At 43.7% G+C, this 21,966-nt stretch overlaps 1 protein-coding gene and 1 long non-coding RNA gene across 11 annotated transcripts in view; both read right to left on the reverse strand.

Moving 5' to 3' along the window:
- The window catches only part of DISC1 (DISC1 scaffold protein), a 189,059-nt gene extending 184,098 nt beyond the window's left edge, over window positions 1-4,961 (reverse strand). For 7 of the 8 annotated variants that reach the window (XR_010997384.1, XR_010997385.1, XR_010997383.1 and 4 more), the window contains exon 1: window positions 4,855-4,961. Coding sequence is in view for 4 of the 8 variants with exons in the window: in XM_068185075.1 (XP_068041176.1) it covers window positions 4,855-4,960 (106 nt within the window). In the remaining 4 variants the exon portion in view is untranslated. Of the gene's footprint in view, window positions 1-1,833; window positions 2,066-4,854 lie in introns of all 8 variants that reach the window. The other variant, XM_068185076.1, reaches the window with a different exon arrangement.
- Window positions 4,962-10,627: 5,666 nt separating this feature from the next.
- Window positions 10,628-21,032, reverse strand: LOC137471062 (uncharacterized). Of its 3 annotated transcripts, none has more exons than XR_010997387.1 (3): window positions 20,877-21,032; window positions 17,468-17,607; window positions 10,628-10,694 (listed from the first exon to the last, which is right to left on the reverse strand). It is a non-coding gene; the product is annotated as an uncharacterized lncRNA (long non-coding RNA). The 3 variants fall into 3 exon arrangements; XR_010997386.1 differs by lacking the exon at window positions 20,877-21,032 and adding an exon at window positions 17,856-18,001; XR_010997388.1 differs by lacking the exons at window positions 10,628-10,694; window positions 20,877-21,032 and adding exons at window positions 15,724-16,917; window positions 17,856-18,665 and having other exon boundaries at window positions 17,236-17,607.
- Window positions 21,033-21,966: the final 934 nt, after the last annotated feature.

Raw genomic sequence — 21,966 nt, forward strand, 5'->3', positions numbered from 1 at the left:
AGTAACCATCCTTGTCCAAAATCCTAAGAGAGAATGGAAAGCTCTTGTCCCCCAAAGACACGCTCTCTAACAACAGGGAGAAATTAAGTTTATATGATCAGCCTAGCTCTTGTCACAAAAAGTCAGATATTTTATGGAGCTGAGGCTTCCTCAATTTACCACCCTGAACAAGCTTGGGGGTGTTCCTTCCTTTGAACCTGATGAGGTTTCCCTGAGGTAGAACATTGACATGTGGAAGAAGGGGAACAACCAACCACAAGAATTAGATAGCCATAACATAAAGGAAAAGCCTGTGGCTATAAGCATTTGGCCTTGCAAGTAGTCTCCCCCAGCACCAATCCAAGTGCCTGCATATCTGCAGTGATGATAACCCACAAGAATAAGCTGCTATGTCAGTGGGAAGAAAGCTTACCACTGTAACAGAAACAAAATACTTTAAGTATCCCACTAAAAGAGCAAGAAAGCAGTTTACTACCATGAAAAAACTATTCTTCCCCTTCCCACACTCTCTGGTGAGTTGATGGCTTCCCAAAAACAAAACAAAAAGATGTTAAAAGTTGTTTCCTTTATTGCTTAAAGCATCTTTTTCAGACCAGTCTGATGATTTTCACCACCACCAGACTAGTGATTTAAACTCAAGTTGCTGTCAGATAGATGAGCTAAGGACTGTGGTGCTCACCCCATTAATCAATAAAGTTGTGAAGCCATTGACAAACTTCATTATCTACAGACACATTTACAACATCATTATTATCTGATTCTAATTTTCCATTAATATTATTATTCACCATTAAGCAAGGTCTTGAAAAGTGCTTGCCAGTGCCACATGCCTCACCTTACACAGATCTGGAGACTTTCAAAACTATTCTGAAAATCTAATGGTATCAACTCCCAGTTCCTGCCTCTCTCACAGATACTAACCCTTTCATTTTATTTAGTTTTACAATACTCACTACCAACCTCTTGACTTTTCAGTCCACAGGTTGCCTCAAAGCCTCCCTACTAAGAGATTTTCCTCTGTAATGGTTTCCTGCCCCACTGACCTCTCAGCCCAGCGAAGGAAAACTTTCAGCAAGAGTACATTAAAGCCCTCCAAACAACCAACTCTTCAGCCACTGCAGAGAACAGAGAATCATCACATATGCCACATCTATTCTGCTCTTAATATCAAGGAGCCACTTTTCCCACACACCTCTTTCCCAAGGAGATTTTATAATATAAGCATACATACAGTGTGTTTAACAAATTTTTGTTCAGTTGTAGCTCTGACTTGGTTGCTCTTTCATTCAATCCATTAACATAGGTAGTGCATACAACTTTAAAGGAGCTAACTAAGCAGTACTAAGAAAACATATTTTCCACTTTCCATCCCTTATTCTGAGTACACAGCTGTTTATGTAGTAAATATTTACTACTCAAGGTAAAACCTAATTTAGGTGAGGTTTTTTTACACTTGTCAGTGTTACGAATAAACATAGTGACAGAGGGCAAAAAGAGCAGAGTAACAAGACAATTTGCCCTGACACCAAGGTGACACAACTAAGAGACCTATTTGTAAGGCAGCAAGAGAGGAAGGGAGGAGGTGGTGAGAAAAATCAGAAAGTGCCATTGATCATACTCATTAGACAGCTGGGTCCCAATTAGAAATATATCACACAGAGATAATAAGAGGTGTTTGGAAGGAAGCTTGGCTGTGAGATGAAGGAGGATCTGAAACACAGTGAGCAGCATTTTACAGTACGTACAAAGGGGAGGCAGAATCCAAATTCTGCAAGTCCCAAAGGAATCACACCAAACAAAGAAACCCTACTTGAGGCAAGTACATGATCTCACCCCTCTGCCTGCAGACTTCAGATTACTCATTAAGCCACTTCACATTCTCAGCATCAATAAATAGGGAAGTAACTCCATGTCAATAGCTAATTCAATTTCCATACAGAAAACTCATGTTTAGCAAACAAAGTATATCCATAGTGGATCCTAGCTTCCTCAGCAACAGTAGCTTGCAGGCTCGATATTTCTCCCTGAAAGCATTTTTCAGGTGAGCTCTTAATGGAATCCATACCTATATGGTAAAGGAGAAGAAAAAAGAAAATTACATGGAGTGTTAAATAGTTAACACTACACAGAATTAAGGAAATACCTTCAAAAAAGGCTACTACCATGCTTAAAATAGGAACAGCAGCCTTTGTTCAGTGCCGGAGGGCCAAGTTTTCCCTGGTGTGACTGCTGGTTTACAAAGGGCGCATTCATTCCGAATACATAAGGGTTTTGCAGCAGTTTTCCTTCAAGAATATTGAATAGTATTACAACATACCCTGGGTTCAATCCTAATCTAAGCGACGCGGCATGAAAGGGCAGCTTTCTGGAAAGAGACAAGATACTAAGGATGAACTTGGAAATCACTATGGCAACTCCACAGGTCCCTTCCTGTTCACCTTGGAGGCCAATACTCCAAAGGAGGTAAGAAAACCCTTTTCCACAGGAATCATTAATACACAATAGGGCCAAAATCAGAAAAGGTCACAGCCTGTCTCTGCTCAATTAGAAAGAGGGGTTCGCTCACAGAAACACAAGGCTAAAATGGGAAAAGAAAAATCATAACTCTCGAGGAGCGCTCGTGAGGCGTCACACACCCGAGTAAATCGCACTTGAAAGGTCAGCTGGTTCAGTAGCTGTCAAAGGCCCAAGCTACGGCGAGCAAAAAAAGCTTAACCAAGTGTGCCTAATTTGTGAACAAAGTCAGAATTAACCTTTAGGGTTTTCGCTTTTGTCAGTACAAAACATTGTTTGCAGTGCTTTCTGTCCTCCTGTTCATCACAATTAATTTATCCTGGTGCTAATAAATCCCCTTTTCTTACAGGAACCCACTACAATTCCACCAGAAGCAGCTTAGGCCCAAAGTTTTGACTTCTCCTTACTGAAGGGAACAAAGGATGATTTATCTAAATTTAAAGAGGGAGAAAGCCAGTGGCAATACCTGCCTCTGACTCTTTTTTAGAGTGCTGCTGCACTGTAATCTTCAATGTCATGTATGAGAATGTGCCATTTTTGGTGCCCGATCTCAAAGAGAGCTATAAAGAAAATTGATAATTCTGATAGTATCAAGTACTGGGAAGGAAAAAAAGACATACTGGATATGGTCCTAATCTCAGGTATACAAAACACTGCACATAAACATTTGGTGGTTCTTGTATATTCCTTCAACTTCCCATGATCCCAATATTTTAAGTAACCACAAATCTCTAAAATCAGCCTTTTTTTTTTTCTTTTAAATCAAATATTTATTTTAAACCTCCCTACTTCACAGTTTCATAAGGGCCTAGAAGCCCTATGAATAGGGCTTCAACTGGAAAACAACTGTCAATGCCTTCCCAGAATGAACCACAACAATTTCACCTTCAGCAATGAGATGGGGGAACATACAACATCATTAAAGGGACTTTAGTATTTAAACACCAAGAAAACTTTTAATAAGTAGAACTCCTCCCATTTTCAGGAGTTACTGTAAGGCCAATAGCAAATTATCAAGTAAATGAACCAATAGGAAAGGACAAAACAAGAGATAATGCATCCCAGGGGACTTCACTCATTTCTTTGAAAACCATCACTACCTCTAATTGGCAGCAGCACTTGCTGCTATACATTCTGTAACATATTTTATGAAAACCTTTATTTAAAACCTCTTCTCTGCAGAACTCTTAAAACACTAGCATAATTAATTCAAAAGCTTAGCAAGAAGTTACTCAAGCACGTGTACACAAAGATTAATGTGGATTACCATAACAGGAATGAGCCATTTTCTATTAAACTGTTGGCAAGGATGACTGAAGTGTTTGCAGAAAGTCTTGGTGCACTTACGGAGCTGGGAGAACCACGTACCCCAAACAACCCAAAAGGCAGCAGACATACCTAGTGAGAAATACGCCTTTCTTTCCCAGTTGTCCTGAGAAAGGTGAAGTGGTTTTTTTTCCAGAATTTCCCAGTGGCTCTAGCCTTTTGCCAGCACCTCTGTTGATAAGGAGGGCAGCCCTAACTTGGACCAGCTGATTGCTGCTGCTCTGAGAGAAAAGGAGAGCAGTGCATCCACATCATAGGTCATGGGCTTGTAAAATTCATTTATTTATAAAAGCATATACACACAGTGTCCGCTGAGAAGGCAGTTTTCTTTTCCTTCCTTAAGCCAAGACGGGAGACATAATGTGGGTGACTATTCTAAGAGCACCATTACTTCCCTCTTTGCAGTTGGTTATTTAAAAAAATAAACCATACCAAATAAACCATTGATGTCTTCGTATCACTATTACTGTGCCCACATGGGCTGAAGTGAAATCAAGGCATTTTATTTTTTGAGTTAAAAAATTATACGTTATCTCAAAGTCGCAAGATCCTTTCTTATACCGCGTTAACTGCAAAATAAAGCCAACATCACCAGGGGCTTAAAACATTAAAAAAAAAAAAAATCCTAAAACTTTCGGACTGTGAAATGAAAGATCCGGGTTGTTGCTTTGGTTTGGGTATTTTTTGTTTTTTTTGTTTTTTTTTTTTTTTTTTTTGTTTTTTTTTTTTTAACCGAGAAGGAAAAAAAAAAAGAAAAAAAAAAAAACCAAGTACATTTTCCCCATACTCTACGCGACTCCCAAGAGCTGCTGCTGCTCCCAGCCCGAGGGCAGCATCCAGCCGAGCCGCCCGGCCCCTCCAGCGGGGAGCAGCGCTGCCGGCCCCGGCCCTGGCCCCGGCAGGGGTACCCCACGCCCCCTGCGCGTTCAGGGGCTCCTGCAGAGCTCTGCGGCCGGACACCCCCGCCTCCTCCCTTCCTCCCCGCAGCACCCGCGGTGCCCCGGCCCCGCTCACCTGGGCCCGCCGCGTCCCCGCCGCGGCGCCGCCTGTCGGTACCGCCCGGCTGGGGCTGGGGCTGGGGCTGGGGCTGGGGCTGGGGCTGGGGCTGCGGCCGCCACATCCCGCCCGACCCCGGCCCGCACCCGGCGGAAAGCGGCCCTGGCTCGGCCACTCCCCGCCGGGGGCGGGCTCGAGGCAGCTCCACCGCCCCGGGGAAGGAGAGGGGGAGCGGCGCCGGGGGCACGCACAGCCCCAGGGAACCCGGGTCCTCCGGGCTCCCGCCCGCGCAGTGGTCTCAGGCTGTGCAGGCTCTGTCCCCGCAGGTCTGCAGCGTGACGTTGGGCAGGAGAGGAAACAGGGAATCACAGAATCGGTCATATTGGAAGGGACCACAGCGGTCCAGGCTTCCTGCTCAAGCAGGGTCATCTTAGAGCACATGGCACAGAATTGCGTCCAGATGGTTCTCGAATATCTCAGGGGGACTCCACAACGTCTTCGCACAATCTGTTCCCGTGCCCGCAGAGTGAAGACGTTCTTCCTCATACTCAAGTGGAATTTCCTGTGCATTGTTTTCTGCCTGTTGCCTCTTGTCCTATTGCTCGGCACCACCGAGAAGAGCCTGGCTCCGTCCTCTTGACACCCTCCCTTCAGATACTTAAAAGCATGGATAATGTCCCCTCTCAGTTGTCTCTCTTGAAGCTGAACAGGTCCAGCTCCCTCAGCCTCTTGGCCTTTCTCTGGAGCATCATAGGGGAGATGCTCCAGTCCCTTAATCATCTCTGTATCCCTCCCCTGGCCTGCTCCAGGAGCTCAATGTTTCTTTGGCACTGAGGAGCCCAGAACTGGACACAGCACTCCAGATGTGCCTCACCAGGGCTCATTAGAGGGGCAGGATACCCTCCCTTGACCTGCTGGCAATGTTCTTCCTAATGCATCCCAGGATTCTATCAGTCTTCTGGTCCACGTGGGTGTGGGCATGGCTCACGGACAGCTTGTTGTCCACCAGGACCTTCAGGTCCTTCTCCAAGAGTTTCTTTCCATCAGCTCAGCCCCTAACCCATACCTTGGGTTGTTCACCCCAAGTGAAGGACACAACCTATGCTACACATACAGATATATGGCCTCCATCTCACAGGTCCCGGCATAACAACAAATATATATACACCAAACATGCTCTATACCAAGCATACTTTTGGAAAACAATTTATTTTCAGGTTTAGCCATACTGGGCATTTCTTGGTCTCAGAGCCATCATGTGACTGTTTGTGAGCCCTACTCTGGCACTGCTTTGCATGTCAGATACTCACTGAATTTAGCAAGACATGTGTGCAGTTATTATGGTATTCATTGGCTTCAAGTAACCATAAACGTCTTGCAAGCAGGACTTAAAGGGATGCTAAGAAAGTTTGCAGATGATCCAAAACTGGGAGGAGCTGTCAACTCCCTTGAAGGCCAGAAAGCCCTGCAGAGAGACCTCAACAAATCAGAGGGCTGGGCAATCACCAACCATATGAAGTTCAACCAGGTGAAGTGCTGGACTCTGCACCTGGGATGGGGCAACCCTGGATGTATGGACAGACTGGAGAATGAAGTGCTGGAAAGCAGCACCATGGAAAGGGACCTGGGGGACCTGGTCAATGGCAAGTTGGACATGAGCCAGCAGTGCCCTGGCAGCCAGGAGGGCCAATCCTGCCCTGGGGGGCACCAGGCACAGCATCACCAAACAGGCAAGAGAGGGGATTGTCCTGCTTTGCTCTGCACTGGGGCAGCCTCACCTCAAGACTTGTGTGAGTGCTGGGCACTACAATAAAAGAATGATATAAAGTGTTTAGAGAGTGTCCAGAGGAGGGCAACAAAGATGATGAAGGTCCTTGAGGGGAAGCCATATGAGGAGTGGCTGAGGACAGTTTGTTCAGCCTGGAGAAAAGGAGACTGAGGGCAGACCTCATTGCAGTTACACCTCCCTTGTGAGAGGAAGAGGAGGGACAGGCACTGATCTCTTCTCTGCGGTGACCAGTGACAGGACATGAGGGAATGGCCTGAAGTTGTGTCAGGGGAGGTTTAGGCTGAATATTAGAAAAAGATTCTTCACCAAGAGGGTGATTAGGCACTGGAACAGGCTTCCCAGGGAAATAGTCACAGCACCAGCCTGACAGAGTTCAAGAAGCATTTGAACAACACTCTCAGGCACATGGTGTGATTCTTGAGACTGTCCTGTGCAGGGCCAGGAGCTGGACTTGATCACCCTTGTGGGTCCCTTCCAACTCAGAATATTCTGTGATACTATGAATTTTATGTATGTATTTTCATTGCTTTTGTAGGGCTCCAGATATCTTTATGTCACAGAGCTTTTTCATTTTGTTGAAAGGTACCATCTTTTATATATATATGTATGGGGGTTTGTTGGTATAGAGGCAATTTTCTTCATAATAGCTTATTTAGGAGTCTGGTTTGGGTTTGTGACCAGAATCAGGGGTGTTTTAGCTGAGCAGTGCTTACACTGCTTCTTGAACTGCCCTGCAGTGAGCAGGTTGGGGTATACAAGAAGCTGGGAAGGGACACAGCTGGGACAGCCTGACCTAAACAACCCAAGGGATATTCCAAACCATATGTCCACATGATGTCATGCCCAACAGTAACGGTTGGGGGAAGGAGGAGGAAGAGAGTACATTCAAATTTATAGCATATGTCTTCCAAATTCACTGTGATGCATGATGGATCCTTGCTTTCCTGGGGATGACTGAATGCCTGCCTGCCTGCCTTCCCATGGGAAGTGGTGAACGAATTCCTTGTTACATATCATTGGAATAACGTGAATTTCTGTTAAAATCTCCTTTCCTGTTTTGTAATTTAGGTAAGTTTAGTCCTCCACCATTTCCAGTGTATCTTCTCCTCCCTAGTTAACACATACAACATCTTTTGCTATCCCTAGTATTTCTCTACTGATAGTTTTATTTCTATTGTTATTCATAATTATGAGCTTTATACAAGCTTATGAGTACCCACTGACTACAGCTTTTATTAATTTTGCTAGAGTGGTTCCTGCTTCACTCATAGATCATCATATCTACTGTATTAATCATGTACATGAAATCAGTGTTTTCCAGACAGCCTCTATCCATCCTGGTCTTCAAGAATGCTCCTTCCTTCTCAGATGCAGGAAATGCAATTGTAAGTTAAATACACCATCCTGTGCACAAGAAAGCTTACACAACATTCAGAAAAGTTGCTAAAAAAGCCCGGGTTTATCTAACAACTTTCATATTACTGATTTTCTCTAGTTTCAGTCCATTTACTAAGAAATACAGGACATGCTAAGAGAGTTTTGATCTCCTTATCCAGTCTGTGCCCTTCCTGACTTGTGAGAGAAGACAACAAGCAGCTGTGCCTTACATGCCAAAAATAGCCACACATCCTTCTTCTTCCTTCAGCCTTGCTGCAGTGCATCTGATTCAGGTGATGTCAGTGCTGGCTCCCATGATTCAGAAAGAAATTGGATGTAAAAGGGCAGCTCTGTGGGTGCAGACAAAGGGCCCATCTAGCACAGCCTTGCCCCCAGCTCAAAGCCAGGTCAGCTGTCTCAGCAAGAGCAGGAACAAGGCAGCACCCACAACACTTCCCCTTTGGACTGTGCCACCCCCCTCTGACCAATGTGTGCTCAGGGGGCTTCCTCAGCTCAGTGAGGTTTGTTGAGTCAGTAGCCTGCCGTGGTTCTCAGGCTCTCCAAGGGCTTGCCCAGCTCCACCTTGAGCCTGCTTTAGCTTTTGGTCCACAGAGCATTCACGGGTGAGGGGCTGCCCAGGTCTCACCTGCTGCACAAGGCACCAGCTCTTGCTCTGAGCCTAGCTATGGCTCCCTGTCTTTGTGAGCACCTGGATTTTTGTGCTTGAAAAAATATTTTTTTCCCAAAGTGTCTGTGCTTCTGATGATTTCCTGCGTTAACTCATTATGTAGTCCATTTTCCAAACTGTGCAGTGCTAAACTAATCCGACTGATCTAGTACGCAGCCCCTCTATAATTTTTTTCTGTTTCTGCTTTCTGGGATGAGGGGACTAAGTAAGTGTTCAGGTTCGCTATGGATTCCTGCAGTGGCATCTTCACGTTTCCTGTTCTGTGTTCCTTTGCAAATGGTCTGTAACATTTGATTGAGTGCAGCCATACACTTAACTGATATTTTCTGATATGTAACTAGTGCCACAGTTTCCTTCTCAGTGGCTGTGGTCATTTCAGAGCTTTTCATCTTATATGAGAGGCTAGGAATTTTTCTTCCTGGTAGGTGCTGATTCAATTCACACAGTGAATTTCATCTGTGGTTTGATTGCCCAGTTATTCAACCTCACAAGGTCCTTTTACAGTTCTTTGCAGCCAGATCTTCTTCATGCTACCTCAAGTAACTCAGCATCAGCAGCAGACTTGTTTCAGCTCCTTATGTGGTGAACAGGAGGGGTTCAAGAGAGACTTGTCAACACAAAGCTACCAAAAGCTACATAGTCTCGAAACAAATATTTAAAAGAAGCAGGGCATGAGATGTACTCAGGAAAAAAAAAAAACACCCTGCTAGTGAGTTCTTTGCATTTGTTCTGAATCTACTGGGAGATTTAAAGTTTATCCCAAACCTCACCACTTCTGCTTCAGGTCAGCTTGCCTTACCTCGTGTATTCTTACATCAGTGTGTATATTTAACAAAAAAGTCCCACCACAGTAGAATACTCAGCAGACTGTAATTCATTACCTCAGACAATAAGCAGGAGTATGTGTGAATATGTGTGAGAGTGTACACAGAACATGACATTCTGTTCCTTTATCCAGAAAGGAACTGCTTTTTGACAAGCATGATCATTCAATTGCCAGACCATTGGAAAGGAGTTGCAGGGGGATGGAGGATAGTTTTTGCTGAAGACTTTAAGCATAACTGGAGAAAAAGGTGCAGATACCCTTCTGAAGCAAATGCTAGTAGGGGAGAATAGTATCCTTGGGTTTTAATGCTGTTTTAATTGTACCCTAACCTAATTATAACCATAACCCTAAGTCTGATTCAAATGACATAGTGAAATATCCAGAGATGTAGAGAAAACTACCTTGCTCCAATTCGCCCTAATGCACTTTAGAGCAGCATTTAAGTGTTTAGATTGAGATAGATGGTGTAAGAAGTGACACAGTAGAGCATACCTAAGAGTGGATACTATAATGCTGTCTTCTAGTTTAGATTAGTCAGGAGAGAGCTAGAGAATTTTGCTATTTCTTAATTTCCATTTTTCATTATAATGGCACATACAGGCGGAGCCACCAAAGGAAATTGTCCTGCCTGCTCCCTCCACTACTTCTCCAGTTGTGCCTGCCTTCCCTTTCCCCATGCTACTGCCTGCTTTGTGCTGGCAGAAGAGTTTCATTGGCTCCACAATAAACTAGGAACTTTTTTTTTCCCACTAAAAACTTTTCTCCATTAAAAGCAACTGTGAAGCTACAGCATTACATGCTGCATCAGAAATCACACCAAATTTTAACAAATGCTCTCTGTACTGAAGGCAGTGATGCTGCCTCTTTCCTTCTCAAACAACTTCCTGAGCCCTTGTGCAAGCTCCAAATTGACCCGTTTTCCACTGCTTGTCTTGGCTTCTCAGCTTCTCATTATCTACACATAGCTGCTGCTTTGTGTGGTACCTTCGCTTCCAATTGACCTCAGGGTATGAGAGCTCCCCCCTGCACCTGCTGCCATAAAGAGCAGATTTCCTGTAGCTGTGCTTTGAGACCTCTGGTTTGTCTCACAGCTCAACTGCAAACTCTGTCTTTCCTTTTCTTGCATTCATCTTTGTTTTTCCCTCTCTGCCCTATCACTGCTTCACCAGAGATCTTTTCTGTTTCAGTAGTAAATAACGTATTCATCAAAACATGCTGCTGAAGGGAAGCCAATTCTACTTGCAAATTGAAATCAAATAAAAAAAAAAAAAAAGGTTTTGCCTAGCATAAAAATGAGGAAATCCCAGACATGTCATACTTATTTATTTTTATCTCTTTAGCATCAAGACATCTTGATCTTTTTAAGCTAGGCTCACATATGGCACTGTAGCATCTATCATAGATCAGAAGAGTAAAAAACATCATGTTCGTTTTCTAATATGTTTTTTTTTCCAGCTATTCTTCTCATCCTCTCTCATTCCCTTTAAGAACCATTTGCAGGGCACCTTTTGAAGGATGGCTGCAGCATGGACTGGGACAGATGCAGTGAGGTGAGAGGGTGGGACGGAGGGGCCAGTGCGGAGAAGCAGCATGGGCTGGCAGAGTGCAGTCAGGCAAAGCACCCAATTGTCCAAAACCAGAAGAACTCATTTCACTTTCAATGATGAAGTTCATCACCAAATTATTGTTTTCCATCAAAAAACCAGTAAAAGCCAGGGTATTTTGGGTTAATATGCAAAGAACTTTTAAATATATGTATTTTTAGGTCTTCCACAGAACTGAAGCAAAAATTCTTTTGCATGGCTTTAATCAGTGCTTTGTTTATATGTACCATCATACTCTATCCAAAATGAGATGTTCTAAATTTGTGCTTTAGTTAATTCTGTGGGTACTTACAGTACCTCTGGAATAGGCTTTGTGATGTGATTAGCATAAAGGTAATCTTCCTAATAGATAGAGAAATAAAATAAATCAAGGTGCCTAATGTGAAAGGTAAAAGTCCCAGACTCAGTTATTAAACCACAGAACTCCTAGAAACTTCAGCTAAGCCAGGATTTTGTTAAAAAAAAAATAAGCAGCTTTTTAAAACAAACTCATGTAAATCTGAAAGAAAAAGATGAGGCCTTATTGTGATTCTTTTTACAGGCGAATACATTTCACTTTCTAGAATCACCTGTTTCATTATTCATATACAGATGTAGCAGAGCAGCTCTTTGGCTTTTCTGGCATCATTTTCTGATCCTGTTCCAAAGACAGTGACTCAACTGGTGTCAGGGTAGCCTTCAAAACAAGAGTAAAGCTGATAGCTCACTATCACTCAATTAAAAATATTTATGGGATTAATAATCACATGTTATGGATAACTCAAAATTTTTGAAGTCCTAATCCAGTGGTATACAATTCAAAAGAGTTAAGCCTTTCGATGTTTATTTTGACTGAATGATCTCCCATAAATTTAAATTAGTTGAAGAAAAGAACTAAGTTTCCCTGGAGATACCTGATCACTAGCAAACAAGATGAAGATTCATGCTGCTGCTCTGCAGGCTTTAAAAATGGATTTTGCTCATAGTAGTGTGAACCAGCCATAATTATATGTCAGTAGATCAACTAAGAACAAAACTGTGAGAAACAAAAGCAGAACACTGGTGATTTAAAAAGCAGAATAAACATATTTTTCTCATCAACTGTCCTTTTAATTGAACTAATCACCCCAAATCTCCTCAAATTTATTTCTCACACTGTTCACTATCTACTGCTTGTCACAAACTGGGGCTTAAACACCATACTATAGCCAGTAAGTAAACAAGCATTCCTGCATTAATTTTTTTTACATCTGGATATGGAATTACTTTCTATTAAGCTGTCGTTATTATAGTGGGAGTTTTTTCACAGCACATGTGTATTTGGATTTGAAGTTGTCATTATTTGGCTGTAGCATTAATTTAAATAAACCTTACTTCTTTAATGTGTCATCTTAGAATGGCCATTGGATACATCCGTTCTCATGTGTGGATTGAGTGGGTCCCATTGAGGGGAAGGCCATTTTCTCCCATTTTCATACCAACATGCCTTGTAAGTGAAGAATCACTTAAATAATGTATTAAACAGAAATTCACAGCATTGAAAGTTCTAATATGTAAAAGATGTTCCCTTGCATGCCAGAAATCCAAGGGGTACTAAAGCAGGATTGCCATATGGGGATTGAAAGCCTACATCCTCACTTCTGTAGGGTTTGCCTGAGAATGTGCAGATGGGCAATGTAGCAGGCATCCAGGCATTTCTGAGGAAAAAACCTACTCTCTTCTGTGACCTTCACCTGCCTTGCCTGTTCACAGGTATTTTCCTGACTGCTAAGCCAGGAGCCAGTCCTGCTGGTGGTCCTGTTGTCTCCGCCTGATCAGAATTGTAAAAAGAAATATTTCTCTGGTTGGTGATACAAACCACACGTAACAATTCTAGGAAATTCTGGTTGTCTACTTTTTAAGAAGTAAACTATACAAATTAAAAAGTCATTCCCATTTTATTCTCCAGTTCAGGAAATGCCATGAGGTGACACAAATGTTTCAATTATTAATGCCTGAAAAGAGGAAAGCTGATTCCATTTCAGACACCACCAGATAATACTTTTGCCAGAGGATGTTATTACAGTTTTAGGCTAAATATATAATATAAATAACCTGTCTTCTGCTATAGAAAAAATCACTACTGGCTGGAAACAATTATTGTGAGATAATACAGGGAAGTTTGCCAGCTGGGTATGTTACATTTTCTAGCTCTACATTTATAATTTACATTAGTGCACAGCACTATCTCTGAGCACAGCCAAGCCTCTGCTGCTCTATTTATGAACCCACTTTACGTATCAGTGGCAAAATTATAAGGCTGAAGTAAACCATGCAGTGAAGTAATCTAAACCAAATCCTTAGAAGATATTAATTTCCATTCAGGAAATAAGCACCACCTTTAAATGGACCACATTCAATATGAGTGAATTATAATTCCAATTATTCAGCCAGCTTTACAACTTGCCTGTGGCTCAATGCCAGCGTTTTGCTTAGCAGACTAATGAAAATTTGATTATCAAAGGCACCAGGTCAGCTGCACACTCAGGGGGCAGGGAGTGAGCTGTAGCAGCCGCCTTGGTCAGACACAAGGTCAAGGAATTGTCCATCACCTCATTTTATTATGTCGGTAGTAAAAATAAACAAAGCATCCTCCAAACAGCTATCTGGGCCTAAGAACAGGTGGGTGTGGACCCAGTTTTCCCTGCCCCAGTGATCTGTGGAGAAGGATAAAGTGTGGGAAAGAGTGTCCTGCTGAGCCTGCCCTGGGACAAGGGACATTCATGAAGGAAGCCGTCATCCCTCCTGTGCCCACAAGTGTTTATAAGGGAAGGCAGGGCAGAGATGCACAGGGAAGGGGAGGGAGAAAACCACTTCAACTATTTTTTTTTATTCTTGGATCAGCAAGTTGCAATCGCACTGGAGGTGAAATCCTAGTGAAGCCAGTGCCAAAATCTCACAGGTAGACCATAGGAGCAGACTTCTACAGAGAAAATCCACCCTTACCATGTAACAGCTTGTCAGCAAACTCAGAATACAACAGAGCATGCTCTGGGAGAGTTGTTATAATGTCACTCATATTTTCTTGGTCTGATCACAGAAAACTGGGAAATTCTCTTTGGGAACAAATGTCTGGATGGAGATAAGGCTGCATTTGCAGTTCACAGCTCCTGTGTGATTTGCTGTGGAAAAGGCAAAATGTGGCTCCATTCAAAATGTTGAAGTTAGCTCCTGGGAAACATTCTCCTGGTGAAATGAAAGTAATGGAAACTGTGCAGATGCCTGCTTTTAAATGGCTGTGTGAGAATGAAAGTTTTGTTTCCCCTTTCACTTTTATTTCCTTATTCCTTCCACGACACTTATTTTAAAGCAGAAAAAGGAACAGGAGCAAAAGTTCTTGCTTGGCTTTTTGAAGTTGGACCAAATGCTTTGTCTACAGCAGAGATGGGACTCTGGGGTGTGGGAAAGTTGTTGCAAGGCTCAGTCAGCTGCTGTGCTGCAGATGCCACTTCTCCTAACTGCCAGGCTGTGGGCAGGAATCTGGCACCTGGGAGGGCAATGTTGGTTGGAGGGAAGATCCCCTGATTTGTGCTTCTCATCCATCTGACATGTGCTAAAACTCTGCAAAAGCTGGATTTGTACTAAATAAAATTGGGTCCCCAGTTCAAAGCCTGTAAGTTAGGATGTTTGTCAATCTTACTGGCAGCTCATGGGACGACATCAGTCTTCACAAGGCCTTATGACAGCCTCAAAACCTGAGTCACCTTCTGGAGGCTCCCATGTCTTCCAGCTGACTGCAGAGGGAACCAAGGAAGGTCACCTTCCTCAGCTTAGCACCCCACACTCTAGGAGATAACTCTGGGCTATTACAAACGGCCACTCAAACAGAACTGCTGTGATTCAGCCCTTGGGGAAAATAACCAGAAAAGGAGAGAGTGGTGCATATGGTTTGGCAGAAAGCAAGAGGGAAAAGAGGAATAGGGAAGGCAAAAGAGAAAAAGGGGAAGAAATAGAAAGCAATGAACATGAGCTGTAAGATGGAAAGCAGCTGTCAAAGGGAAATAACAAAGAGACTATGGGGCTAAAAGTGTCTGAGAGGTGAAGCAGAGGAAAGTCAAAAGCACATGAGTGACAAGCCTGAGTATCCCATGGAGAAGCTCATCCCTGTGTCTTGGCAGAGGAGCAGCAATTGCCCAAGGTCACCAGAGTGACTGGCTCAGCCACCTCCAGGGCCTGGAGGGAGTCCTGCGTGAAGGACGCTGCCGTTTGCTCTGTCAGGGTCACTCTGTGATGGCCCCTTCTGCCATTCCTGGTAACAGCAGAAATTTAGCACTTGGTAGTTAGCAGCCAGAGAACGCAATTGTCTTTTCCTCATGACAAACATACAGAACTGTTCAGCAGACACAGGGCAGGGTTTCTGACATGTGGTACCAGCAGGAGGAATTTTTCAGCTTTCTGTTTTCAGTTCTCTTTTAGATGTGAAAAGTTGGCAAATTATTCAGTGCTTTTTCCTTGCTCTGCTGCCCAAATTATCTCAGCACGACCAAGGCAACCTAAGCACAGAGAAGCCTTCAAATATATTCAGTGCGTACTGGAAATCTCTGGAAACACTTTCAGTTTAATTGTTAAACGTCTTTTGCTTACAGTGTACTTGGAAAGTTACACAAATCTGCATGTTATACAAATCCAGTGATTAAAAGTCACTTACTGGTTCATAACAGTAAATGTACTTCTGAATGGCAAAATTAAATATGGTTAATAGAAAAGAATGTGGGAGACATTAGCCAGTGTAATTGCTTTGATAGAGTCCATTATCTTTAATGGAGTTTTTACAATTGTGCACACATGTGTACCTGCTGTGAAGACACCAAACTACAAATAAAACTCTGGTAGAGCCAAGCCACAACTTAACTATTTAGACCATTGATAATAGGACCACCCTTGCAGCTGGATTAAGTACGGTAAAACACAGTGAGATGCGTTTTCTCCTTGAGAAACCTTCCTGTTCACCACTTGTTGCTGTGAGGAAGCATTCCTGAGGGGGAGCCTGCACATCTGGGAAGCGAGCATCCAGGCTCCAATGTGCCCAGAGCCGCAGTGAGAGGCCCAGGGAGGCACAGAGGAAATTCTCACAACTGCCTGTTTCCCCACCACAAATTAAGTGACTGAGTGATCACAGGCCACAACTGAATTACAGGAGTGAGTCACAGAGTTCAAAACAAAAGCATCCACTAATTGTTTCATGGAAGAGGCTCAGGGAAGTCTGAAGAAGGATTTTGTAGGATATTCTTTTACTCATTGTGAGCTTTGTAGTCTTTTGTAGCAAAGCCAGCCGTTGTGATCTGAGAGTTTATTTTACGACTCATAGCCCAGGGAGGGCTGCGTTCCAGGGCTGGGCATCCATCCCTCATGGGCAGCTTTTTTTGCTGTGAGCCTGGAACAGCTCTGGAGCTGTCTTCTGGAGCTCTCAGACACCACCAGATGGCAAAGGGGAGGAAGGGATAAATGGCCTTGTTCTCAGTCTAGCTGCCCCATCAATTCTATGCAAATGTTTTGGTCATTTTGATTAAGATTTGTTCACCTACATTTCAGGTGTTCAAGGCAGGAAGATGACCTGTAATTTTTATTTTACAAATATCTCAACCCTCAAGCCTCTAGCCTTGGATAAGATGTCTCAGTGATCATCCCCTGAGCCTTGCTCAATGGAGCTTAGAGCCACATACAAAGGACATTCATTCACTGGCTGATTGCTCTGGTAAGGTGGTCACTGAGGATGAAGATGGCTTCCACAGCTTATTACCACAGGCTTACAAGCCCACTGCAAGTTTATGGCTTGGGCCTGCCTCGTGGCTGTGCTTTGGCCCTTCCCTGCCCCTTCCCGACCACCACCGCCCAGCAAGATGCTGCAGCTGAGACACACACAACCCACTCATTTTTACAGTACTGATTCCCTCGATCTCTTTGGCCTATGTCTTGGAAAAACAATCTGTTAACCTTTCTGGGTAACTCAGCTCCTCCATAAGTGCTCGAGCCCCTGATCTGCCCAATTTGTGTCATGTCCCTCTCCCACAGCTTCACCTCTATTGTGCTCCAAGTTACTGGGATCCAATTTTCAGAATCCAGGAATGCAGAAAATAGTCCAGGATCCAATATGCACTAGTAGTATAGAAACATCTGCCAAAAATGTCGTAGAGCATGCTGGTCTTCCACATACCTTTTTCTCAGGATAATTCAGATTTGTGGTCTCCAGTTGCTGTCCAGTTGGTAACACTGAGTTTTTCCTTTCTGCTGCTCTCTCTGTCCTTTGAGACATGAAGTCTCCTCTCATTCTTGCCATCAACTTTCTGCTTCCACATACCTGCCTGAGACAGGAAAGGATCACAGCCTACCTGTTGGACTGTCGTTTCCTGAGCTAAGGCTTATTCAGTATCTCAGAACTCTTTACAGTACTTCCTTGCAGATCAGAGCTAACCAAGGCTTAGTGACTCATTTGTCTGGAGTCATGTTCTTTTCTAATTTCAGTCCCAACCTGAAGATAAAAAATCAACAGAGGAAGCAGATTAATCAAAATGGGATTTGCAGTTTGGTGGAGAAGACCTGTGAAGGCAGATTCATTTGGCAGAAGCTCAGCTGGGGATTTCAGAGGCAGGCAGGAAAGACTTTATGCAGATACAGTGATTTCTTCCCATTGAAATTATATGGGCACAAAATATGTAATGCCCAAGAGCTAAGGTCCCTTCCAAACCAAACCCCTCTTTGATTTTACTATGATCTCACCCTTGTATTTTTCTGATTGAAGAAATTTAACAGTGGCTGCTTCTGGACCTGTCCTCCACTAAGAGCTCTCTTGTGGAGAAAGGTCCCTGCTGTTGGCAGGAGCTAGGCTCCTTTGCATTTTTCTTCTGAGTGCTTATTAAAAAAGAGGACAAACTTTTTTCCACTTAAAAAAAAAAAAAAAACAGGCAGAAAAATAAGCAGGCTGGGAAAGTAAACAGAAATTAGAAACTTTTGCCAAAAATTGGAAATTTTCCATATTTTGCACTTGCATTTAATGCAAAGTCCACTTGGAATAAAGGTACTTGCCAAATTATTATCAGGAAAGTGAGAGTTAGCAAAAATATCAGCCAGGATTCAGAAGGAACACAAATTAGTAGAAAACTATCACATTTGGGGACTGCTTACTAGAATAGTAACACTTACAGTCTTGTATTTAAAACAACAGCTTGGTCTCAGCTGTCTAAAAAAACCCATTGCATTACTGCCAAGTCATTAGCTTACAAAGCTCCAGGCCCTGTCTACACACAAGCCTGCCATCAGTTTAACTAAAATCACTATTTAATCCATTTAGAGCAATCAGCACAACCCTTTTTTTGGGGTAACCAAATTAACCTAAATCAATACAAGCCTGTTGCAAACAGAGACAAACAATTTAAGGACATTGACATCAAAACCTGCATTAGCTCAGGCAGTGTAAGTTTTGTGGCAAGGCAGGAGCTCAGGTCAAGCCAGGGAGATGCTGCCATGGTTCTTTTTGCACCATAGAGCTGTGCCTGAAGCACATCCAGCAGCAGCTTTGAGTTGAGGTGCCCAAGTGGTCTCTCCTGTTACATGCACGGATGGATCCCTACTGCTTCTCTGGGCCGTGCCCTGCTGTGTTCAGGAGCTGTGGCCACCCTCACCCTGTCCTATTCCCAGCCCTGAACCCTGCATGACAAACACAACCAGTCCCCTGGGGGAGCTTCAGGGGAAAGTTTTAAGACACGACTTGCTCCTGTAGAAATCATTCCGCTTCAATGGCCCAGGAAGCCTTGTTTAAACTCTATTCTCCAGTGCTGAAATACATGAGAGTGTAAGTACAGACAGCCCTTTTTGACAACCTCCTCCTTCCCAGTGTTTGCAGCTGCCTGGGCAGGAGACCAGGTCTCCTCTCCAGAGACCTCTTGCACCCTTCTGCTGGGAGACAGGGAGGAAAACACCAGCAGCAGCACTTGGCCAGGGTATAGGCTGTTCCCCACGGTGTGCAGGTCTTGGTTGCAGTGCTCAGCCCCTGCAGGGGCTGTCCAGAGCTTGCTCATGCTGAGGGAAGGGCGCAAAGCTCTCAGCAGGGCCACCCTACAGCCAAACATAGCCCTCATGTGCAAGGAGCCTGGGCCCAAAGGGGTCTCAGGGGGTTCCTCAGCTCAGTTTGGTTTGTTGAGTCAGTAGCCTGCAGTGGCTCTTGCTCTCCAAGGGCTTGCCCAGTCCCACTTTGTGACCGCTCCAGTTTTTGGCCCACACAGCATCCACATGTGAAGGGTTCCCCAGGTCTCCATCCACTGTGCAAGGCACAGCTCCTGGTGCTTGGTCTGAGTCAGGCTATGGCCAGCTCCAGTTGATGGTGTCACATTCTTCTTTGGCAGAGACATTGAGTGGCTGCTCCACATCCATTTTCACGGCACACGTAACTCTGTAGGCCTCTATTAAACCCTCCCTATCCAGCCCACCGGACTTGCAGTTTCCTTTCATAGAGAAACTATTCCCTACCTTTAGTCATCCTTTCTGCCCTTCTTGGGACCTTTTCCAGTTCTGCTATATCCTTTTTGAGATAAAGGATCAGAGTCACACTCAAAAGCAGGTGGCCCAGGGTTTCATACATTTATACAGCATATCCTTGCTTTTATTCCTAGTCCTCAAAATTCCTAACATAAGACTGGGGTGGGGTTTGTTTTTTTTTTTTTTTTTTTTTTTTTTTTGCTTATTGACAATCATTGACTTGATATTTTCTTGGAAAAAAATCCCAGTATTTTGAAGGGGGTACGTGAGGATTTTTTTTTCCCTGTGTATTGCTTCTACCTACACTCAGTCTGTTTCCCCATCCTGTCACTCTGCAGGTCCATTTTGCTCTTCTGCCCATTTTTTAGTCACCTGTTGTCTTTACTACAGTGGATATCTCACTGTGAGCAAACTTTTTCACCTCACAGCTCACCTTCTTCTCCATGCCGTACGCGTGCACAGAGCAGCAGGAGGGAAGTGCACAGGAAATAAGGCAAAGATCCAAGTACGTACTTATGTATCAGTTATCCCATTTTCAGGTGTTGCATTAGCAAATGTCCCTGGTAACACCCTACAGTAAAAAGTGACTTCCAAAAGCAAAAGAGACCAGAATCAGAAAATCAGGGCCACAGGCAGGCCAGGGAAGGGCTGCCAAATTTCAGAGATACCTTGCCTGTCTCTTGAGTTTTCCTGCTGCACAGAGGGAGCATCAAGCTCAGCTCCGAGAGCTCCTGAGGACCTCAGGGAGAGCTTTGAGCTTTGACCTGAAGTAAAGCTGCAGGATGTAGCTGCTGAGTTTCAGCAGCTTAGGGATGCTACTACCTTCCCTGCTGAAGCTGGGGAAACTCTTTACTGAAGACACCAGCTGGAATCCATCTGGAGTTTATCATAAAGACTAAGAGGACTCAAACTGTCTCTGACCTTTATACATGTGCATGTTGGGTCCCGAGCATTCAGAGGTTCACAAACAAAATCTGTCTTTGTTAAGCTGTGGCAGAAAAAGACGGAAATCCCTCTGAAACCTGTGATCTTCCAGAGGCAAAGGAACTGCTCTAAAACAAACCAGCATCTCCTTCCTCCCATGGCTGTAATCCAGAAAGCAGTTTACATTAATGAGGTATCTGGCCCCCAGCTAAGCTACAAAAAACCAAAGATGCTCCGATATGACTGTGACATTATAACATAAAACAGGGCTAATTTTGTACTGCAGAATGCCTGGGTAGGAGCAGATGTCTACAGCCATGTGTCCAGACACACCAGCCTCACCTGATCTTCTCCAGTGTGCCAGCCCTCCATCCTGGAGCTGGGTACAGGACAGGCAGGAACTGTGGGTGTAAGAACATGTCTATGCTGTTCTCTGGCTTTCAGTCCCAGAGTTGGTACCCTGTGAAAGGTACCCTGTAGGAGAAGGATCTAAAATTACCCTTGAATGACCTTTAGAAGAAGAATCTCCAGGGTGACAGTGCCACCATTTCTAAGACTAGTTCAATAGTTAAAAAAGGCTTGCATTTTCTTGTATACGCAGCATGATTAGAACCTAAATTCAGGAATTTAGGACTCTGGTCTAGAAATCCTTATAGACTCCTCCAACGTACTAGTTCAAATAATTCACTAATCTGCAAGAACACACCTGGTCAAAGTTTCTCATGGCTTTTTTATTTATCTGTCTTCAAAACACCATATGCACATATGATGAAATATAAAATAAAAATACGCTGTTCTCTGGTATTCCCCAGATTTCCAAATAGTAGAGTATGCAGAAAGTAAAAATTATTACTATCAGAGTCCTACCTCAGTCTAAAAATGAAATTTACACCACATCACTGATTGTGTTTAAAAGCATTTAAAGAGAAAACAATAACTAACTTGTAACTCACAGCCAAAAGCTTGAGCACTCCAAAGGCTGGACACTAGGTGGCAGAAAAATTATATGTTCTCCAGTAACTGACAAATACTCATCCTTCTAGTAAGAGAGCAGGCCCAGGGAGTTACAGGATTTATCTCAAATAAATTGAAGGTTTATAGCTGCCCTGCTTTTCCTGATCAGTTGAAATGAGCATAGATCCTGTTACGGTTGGGTTTTTTTGCTCCTGCAAAGCAACATTTCTCCAACAGCCCATCAACCAGGAGCCATCACAGACAGAGGCTATGCTGAAGAAGCTGGAAAAAAGGCTTGGGAAGGAGGAAAAGGAAACAGGTGTTAGAACACATCCTGCCCATGCCCTGTCCTCCTCTTCATGCCCTCCAGCGAAGATATAGAAACCATAAATAAAATAATTAATAAATAGAAAATAACAGGCATCGGGACTTTACGAAGGTGAGCAGGAGGTTCTATATTAGTGTTTCCAACATCATC

The sequence above is a fragment of the Anomalospiza imberbis genome, chromosome 3 (genome assembly GCF_031753505.1).
Source record: "Anomalospiza imberbis isolate Cuckoo-Finch-1a 21T00152 chromosome 3, ASM3175350v1, whole genome shotgun sequence".
NCBI lineage: Eukaryota > Metazoa > Chordata > Aves > Passeriformes > Viduidae > Anomalospiza > Anomalospiza imberbis.